The sequence below is a fragment of the Arvicanthis niloticus genome, chromosome 10 (genome assembly GCF_011762505.2).
Source record: "Arvicanthis niloticus isolate mArvNil1 chromosome 10, mArvNil1.pat.X, whole genome shotgun sequence".
In the NCBI taxonomy this organism is placed as follows: domain Eukaryota; kingdom Metazoa; phylum Chordata; class Mammalia; order Rodentia; family Muridae; genus Arvicanthis; species Arvicanthis niloticus.
In genome coordinates this window covers 10,264,663-10,272,229 of record NC_047667.1, presented here as the reverse complement: position 1 = coordinate 10,272,229, position 7,567 = coordinate 10,264,663, and the positions used below count along the sequence as shown (strand labels likewise).

At 47.7% G+C, this 7,567-nt stretch overlaps 1 protein-coding gene across 1 annotated transcript in view; it reads left to right on the top strand.

The window, feature by feature from the left end:
* Nucleotides 1-3,034: 3,034 nt before the first annotated feature.
* Nucleotides 3,035-7,567, top strand: part of Marco (macrophage receptor with collagenous structure) — a 35,240-nt gene continuing 30,707 nt past the window's right edge. The window contains exon 1 of the mRNA XM_034513486.2: nucleotides 3,035-3,193. Within this exon, the coding sequence (XP_034369377.1) occupies nucleotides 3,085-3,193 (109 nt within the window). The 5' untranslated portion in view covers nucleotides 3,035-3,084. The remainder of the gene's footprint in view (nucleotides 3,194-7,567) is intronic.

The window sequence follows — 7,567 nt, the reverse complement described above, 5'->3', positions numbered from 1 at the left end:
CGGTGGGACTCCGCGCCACGCCCCTGTATGTGGTTACTCTGGGATCTGCTCACTAGACCGAAACCTCCTGCTCCTTAGGGACCAGGGCTGAAGTCTTAGGGAACTGGCAAGTCTGGACAAAACTCCTCCCTGGGAACCTCAGAGAGAGGACTGGCTTACCGCAGCTGTAAAAGCAGTGTCTGGGTTTGGGACCTGACACCAGTTCTTGGTACTTGTGCCACCAGACAGTTTATATGCTGTGGGTGGTGAGGCCTGTCTCAATCATGCATCATAGCTAAAGTATTTAAGGAACTGCAGCTTTGTGCTGGGCTCAGAGAAGTTATGCAAATCACTTACAATTGCACAGCAAATTCATGAAAGAGCTGTTCCTTGAATTTAGTTTTATTTTGTGTGAGTTATAGGTATATTTATGTGTGCACTCGTGTGTGTGTGTGTGTGTGTGTGTGTGGTGGCAGAAGGGGAGACAACTTTCAGGAGTCGGTCCTCTGTATCACGTGTGTCCTGGAAACCGAATGTGGGGCATCAAGCTTGGCCACAGGTCTTTTACCGCTAAGCCTTCTTGTCTGCCTTCTCCTCTATTTTTCAGTCACGATCTCTCACTGAACCCTTGGACTCACCAAGTAGGTTAGGCTAGCTGGCCCATAAGCCCCAGGGATCCTGGTCTCTACTTGCCAGATATGGAATTACAGCTATAATTACATGCCCAGTTTTCTGCATGGGTTCTGGGGACCCAAACTCATGTCCTCATGCTTGAGCCCCAACACTTTGCCCTCAGCCATTTTCCTGGTTCGTAGTTCTGGCTCTGAGACATGTGTGTGTCTGGTTCCATAGCTACAGCTGATGTAGAAACAGTTGGCATTCTTTAAATGATTCCTCTAAGCACGTTACTTGGCTAGTGTACAGAGCATTCTTCAGTGAGCCCCATCCACACTGTTGTAAGACAGCACTGAGCTGGGGAAAGGTGGGAGGCTGGGGCAATCCAGGAGCAGGCTTTTTGGCTTGGGGAACCCTGCTGTGGGAGAAGCCCCAGCCTCTGCCACCCACACTGACTGCCCCTGGGTTCTGTTTGGAGCTGCCAGCTGGCTGTTCCCCATGACCCAAGCCTTTCCTTTAACCCTCTGTCACAGCTACCCTAATGTGCATGGGTATACGCCTGTGTTCAGAGACCAGAGCACAACCTCAGTCATTATCCCTCAGACACCATCCATCCTGTTCTTTGATACAGACTCTCTACCTGGCCTGGTGCTCACTGGGGAGGAGGGGACAGGCTGACTGGCTAATGGGCGTCATCCACCTGTCTCTGTCTCCCAGCACTGGGATTTGAGGACACTCCACAACACCCAGTCTTTTTATATGGGGTCTGGGGATTGAACTTAGGTCCTGATTCTTGCAAAGTGATAAAGAAGAAAATACTCTAAGCAAAGTAGCCAACATCTTACTGCCCAGCCCTGAGCTCACGTGATCTCGTTCAGTAATGCAGCAGTAATCAGCGTCTCCCTTATTACACAAATGTGTAAGGGGAGGGACGCACAGCTTGAGTGACTTTTCTACCACCCCACAGCTGCCATGAGGGCCAGGTGGGATTTACAGCAAATATTATACCCCTCTATCTGCATCTTAACCATCACGACCTGCCACAGGTTCAACAGGGACAAGAGGAATGAGCTTAGGCTACAGTGAGCATGCGCGTACACACACCAACACAAACACACATGCACACAGATACATGCATGCATACATATGTGCATGCACATGGGAGTACACACACACACACATACAAGTACTATTTGGAAAGCTTACTGGTAGGCTGCAAAAAGGCATCTCCAGAGTGATTGTGCAAGTGTTTTAATTTTAATTGCCTGTGCTGTATATGTGTGTGCATGTATGTGATGGTGTGTGTGGAGGCTGGAGGATAATTTGTGAGAATCAGTTTTCTCTTCTCACCATGCAGATGGTAGGAATCAAGTTCAAATGGCCAGGTTGGCTACAAGGGCCTTTGCCTACTGAGCCGTCTCCCTGGCCCTCCATCATACTGTTTAAAACAGGGCCTCTCCCTCTCCCTCTCCCTCTCCCTCTCCCTCTCCCTCTCCCTCTCCCTCTCCCTCTCCCTCTCCCTCTCCCTCTCCCTCTCCCTCTCCCTCTCCCTCTCCCTCTCCCTCTCCCTCTCCCTCTCCCTCTCCCTCTCCCTCTCTCTCTCTCTCTCTGCCTTTCTGTCTGTCTGTCTCTCTCTCTCTCTCTCTCTCTCTCTCTCTCTGCCTTTCTGTGTCTTTCTGTCTGTCTTTCTTTGTCTTTCTGTCTCTATCTCTGTCTCTCTCTCATTGCACCTGGGGCTCACTGATTGGCTAGACCAATGGCCAGGGAGCTTCAGGGACACCTGTCCCTGTGTCACTATTTTTGTAGTGACAGACATTCTAACCATACCTGGTTTTCTTTGCTGTCATTTTGTTTTTCAGTAGGCTCTGGAGATTTGAACTTGTGTCCTTATGCTTGCCCAACAGGCACTTTAACCTTCCCCAGCCTGCTTCCTAAACTTTAATATGCTATAAATCACAAAGGGGCCTTATTAAACTATAGGTCTAGATTTGGTCTGTGTGGGTGAGAGCTCGGCTTCCAGGCCATGTTCCAGAAGCTGATCTGGGGCCTCATTAAGTCCATAGATGAACTCGGCCTGAAGTGGGTCAGAGAAAGATACTTGTGTGAAGTCCTGGGGTAGCTAGCTGGATCTGGATGAATGCAGGAATTGGGGAGGCATAAGGAAGGAAGAGAAAGGTCCATTTCAGCATCACTTAGGGGCCTGGGGGCATGGAGGGTCTTTCCCAAACTTCTTCAATTCTCTTTAACAGGCAGCTTCCCCTCACATCAGTTCTACATGTGAACAGCCTGATTTTTAAGCAAAAATCAACCCTACACTAAGGAACCGCCTGGTCCCCATAGTCAGGAAACATTGTGCAAATTGAAGAATCATTGCCAAAGGGAAGTCGTGCGTGTCTCCAACTAGCTGCAGCAGTTAAATGGGAGCCCTGCTTCCTCCTGGGGTAGTATTTCTGCTGGCTCCAGGGCTTTGGCCACCTATAAAGCTTAGCAATGGGAAGTAAAGAAACCTTCAAGGAGGAAGCCTTCTTGGGGAGCCCAGAGGACGGAGACAATTTTGACCAAGCCATGTTCCCTGTGATGGAGACCTTCGAAATCAATGGTAAAGTATGACTCCTTCATAATGCAATTAGTCTGCTGGTGGGAAGCAAGAAGAGACAAGTGCAAAGGAGGGGTAGGCTTGCACCCTGGCGCATTTCCCACCTGACTCTCACTAGCTAGACTCTGTCCATCTGGACTTTCTGGAAAGCTGACCACAGATGCTGTGCCCTTGGTGTGGAGTCAAATATTGCTTAAAGTCTAGTCCTTTTTGAACATCATATTTAAATACTTTCTATTGTCCAGTGCTTGTTAAGGAAATGCCTCTTCACTAAGGAACATCTTATGAGGACACAATGTGGTGTGTGTTGAGATGCAATAGAAAGCAAACAGTATGAAGTCCCTCGGGTCTGAGAGGCAGCTCAGACAGTAGAGGGCTTATGCAGCATGCAGGAAGCCCTGGGTTCAATCTGCAGCAGAGAATAAACAGGTGACACATGCCTATGATCTCAGCTCCAGGGAAGGAAGAGCAGAAGGATGAGGAGTTTCAGGCCATCTTTGGCTCTTTGGCAACTTTGGAGCTCACCTGGGCTATGTACAGTTTTGTTTCAGAAGGAAAGTCTACAGCACTGAAACCAAAGCTGCCTATATATTTGGATAGAAGCCCTTTAATACCCTGCAAGGGGCTTCTGTGATAGCCTATGTGTTGACCTGAGAACACACTCTTCATCTCCTGTCAGCTAAGATACGCTCTAGCGTCTCTGGCGTCTTCATCAGTCTGACTCAGATGGAACGCAACTTTCAAATATTTAAAACTTTTATAACAGTTGTGTGTGTGTGTGTGTGTGTGTGTGTGTGTGTGTGTGTGTGAGTGAGTGCATGAGTGGAAGGCAGAATAACTTTAGGAGTCAGTCCTCTCCTACCCTGTGAAATTCTGGGATTGAATCCCCAGTTGTTCAGGCTTGGTGGTCAGTGCTTTTACCCACTGAGCTATTTCACTGGCCCTGGAAACTGTTTTTAACAGTCTCTTAGTGTTGTACATGTGATGTATCTTTTGCATCTTCAGGAAATTGTAGCATTTAGAGTCAGGGGTGGGCTTGTTTGCCACTGGAGAGCTCTGATTTCTCATTCTAGAACAATCTATGGGGATCATCTTTTGCAGCAATCAGCTGGAGTTAATGGTGGTTGTGAGCCACCTGGTGTGGGTGCTGGAATCCAAATTCAGGTCCTCTGATATCGCAGAAAGTGCTGTTAAACACTGAGACATGTCTGCCACCTCCATGGCTGGATTTTCACATGAGCTCTGGAGATCAAACTCAGCTCCTCATACTTGCTAGGCAAGCACTTCACTCATCAATTTTAAGCCCTAACTCCCTGGATTTTTAAACACTGTTCTAGAAAATTCAACTAAGCAAACATATCTGGCACCTTCCAGACCCCATACTGGATGCAGAGAAAAGACATTTATTTGATAAACAGGACCGTTGGTCTCCAGGAAAACATACTAAGGGGCAAGGAGGGTAATCCCTGCCGCAACTGACCTTTCTAAACAAGGTATCACTGGTTGAGGCTGAAATTTTCACAGGACATCATGGATGTAACCTGGGGTAGGGCCTGAGATCAGAGGTTATGTCCCTTCTAATGTTGATTGGATGGAAGGAGCTGAGCTAGGAACAGAAATGAGACAGTGGATGGAGGGGAGGGGTGACACATGTCTATGTCACACACACACACACACACACACACACACACACACACACACACAAGGATGTCCTAGGAAATCTAAGAAGCTCATGCTGTCCTTCAGCGCTGGGAGAAATGCTCAGTGGGACTGAGGATGGGATGGAGGCTTTGAACCCTGTCCTGAGGTCAGTGGGGCGACTGGAGGGCTGCATGGAGGTTGAGTGCTCTGGTCTGTAGCTGAGCTTGCTCACTCTGGTAGGTAGAGAGACAGGTGGAGAGAGTAGGTGAGAGCCAGGGTGCTCAGCAGGAAGAGATGGCCACAGCAGTAGCTGCTGCAAAGTAGGTAAATTAGGGCTGTGGTGATGGCTCAGTGGGTTAAATGCCTACTGCACAAGCATGGGGACCTGAGTTCAGATCTCCAGTGTCCATGTAAAAAGTTGGGCATGGTTGCACTGGGGACAGGTGGAGACAGGAGGATCCCAGGAGCTCCCCGGTCAGCTAATCTAGCTAACTGGTAAGTTTTGTGTTCACTGAGAGTTCTTATGTACGCACATATCCTACACACAGGAACACACACAAAGCAAGGACATCATACAGGCAGACAGATAGACAGACACACACACACACATACACACACACACACACACCACAGCACAGGAGTCTGGTGAAAAGCTTGCTGGGCCTGAGTTCAATTCCTAGCACCCACACAACGCTAGGCATGGTAGCTCCTGACTATAATCCCAGTGTTCCTATGGCGTGGTGGGAAGTGGAGCTAAGCAAATGCCTGGAAGCTTGCAGGCTAGTTAGACTGGTGGGCTCAGCAGGAAACAAAAGAAAGAATGGTGGAAGGTGAGGACTGTCACCAGAGGTTGTTTCCTGACCTCTCCATATGTCAAGTACATGTACACACACACACACACGCACACGCACACACACGCATGCATACACTCACCACAGGAAAAGAGAAAAAGCCCTGGGCAAACGTCAGATGTCAGGACTGGAGTTAAGGGAAAGCGTGACGTGGGAGGACTTCTGACTTGGATTGTAGCTATGCTCCATAGACCAAAACCTGAACCCTAAGCCAAGACCAAACCTTAACTAAGGTCCGAGAGACCAAGGGAGATGGAGTGCTTTCTAACACGCAGTCAGGGAATACGTGGAACCTTCTAGAAAAGCGCCACTATGAGTAGTTGCTGAGAGGTTTGGCAAACATGATGACCCTCGAGGTTTCCTGAGATAACAGAAGTGACCTGAAGCTCAGGAATGCAAGTTACTATTTTCTTCTGAAAACAAGCAAATAAAAAAGAAACACTGTTTCAAATTTTAACTTACAGTTTTCAAACAAACAAAAACAGCTGAAAAACATTGGTAATGTTGTATTGTTATTCATTCCTCCCCTTCCTCCTCCTCCTCCTCCTCCTCTTCCTCTTCCCCTTCCTCCTACTCTCCCTCCTCCCCCTCCTCTTTGTTACACAGAATCTCATGCCATCTGGATTGACTTTGAACTTCTCATCCTCCTGCCTCCACCTCCCAAGTACTGGGATTACAGGCATGCACCGCCACACCCCGTGTGTGTGGTGTTGGAAATTGAACCCACGGCTCCGTGTTTGCTAGGCAGGCACTTTACCGACTGAACTACACCCTGGTCTCCTCACTTATTATTTTTCTATTGCTGCCCATCTTGAAATATAAACCAGTGCTGTCCCCTTATTGATAAAATGTTAACATTTTCCTTTCAGGGCCTTCCTAGCCATGGCTCTCACACTTTGGCCTCCTGAACACTATGTTAATAAACCTGTGTCACCTCAACAAGTTTTATTAATTTTTGTATCTATTCAGAAATGCCCTGGGGGTTCTTTGACTATATACTCCAGAAACTATCAGATGTGAGCTTCACAAACTTTTGAAATATTCCTTCCTCCGTAACATCTTTCTATGTGTTTGTTCTCTCTCTCTCTCTCTCTCTCTCTCTCTCTCTCTCTCTCTCTCTTTCTTTTTCTCTCTTTCTCTCTCTTCCCATTCTCATAGTTGTATTGTATAGTTTGACCTTAAAATATATGCATTTTCCTCCCACTCTTTCTGGCCACGATGTGTTCCCACAGTCACACGAACCTTCCTGTCTTTCTAGTAGTGAGTTCCCTTTTTAACAATCATCTGTTCGGCACTCAGTACACCCCTTCCTGGACTTACTGGATTTGTGTGTGTGTGTGTGTGTGTGTGTGTGTGTGTGTGTGTATGTGTTCATGTGAGTGTGTGTATATAGATATTAGAAGACAACCCTGTCTTTGAGATATACCTGAAACTTGCTTAAAGCTGCCTTGTGAACCCCAGAGACCTACCTGTCTGTTTCCCTGGCACTGAGATTATAAGTAATTGCCACCACATCATGGGTTCTGGATGTCAAACTCAGATCCTTGTTCTTGTGTGGCAAGCACTGAGCTGTATCTCCAGCCTGTACCAAATTCTGTGAGGCATGACTGAGAAGAGAAATTGAACATATCTATAGCACACACATGGGTATGTTGAGTGACCACTCCCAGATGACTGAGACCCCTGAAGGGTGTCATCCGCTAGGAGCTCTTGTTATAGAGAACCCTAGTCCAGTCCAGTGCTAAGCCCTTCAAACTCTCCACAGGTGGCTGTGCCTCTCCTCCCTCCTTGGCAGAGCTCTGCAACAGTTACTACAGAGACAAAGAATAGCCCAAAGTACAAATTATACGATGGTGTGCTCAGCTCTAAATCTATGTCCTGCCCT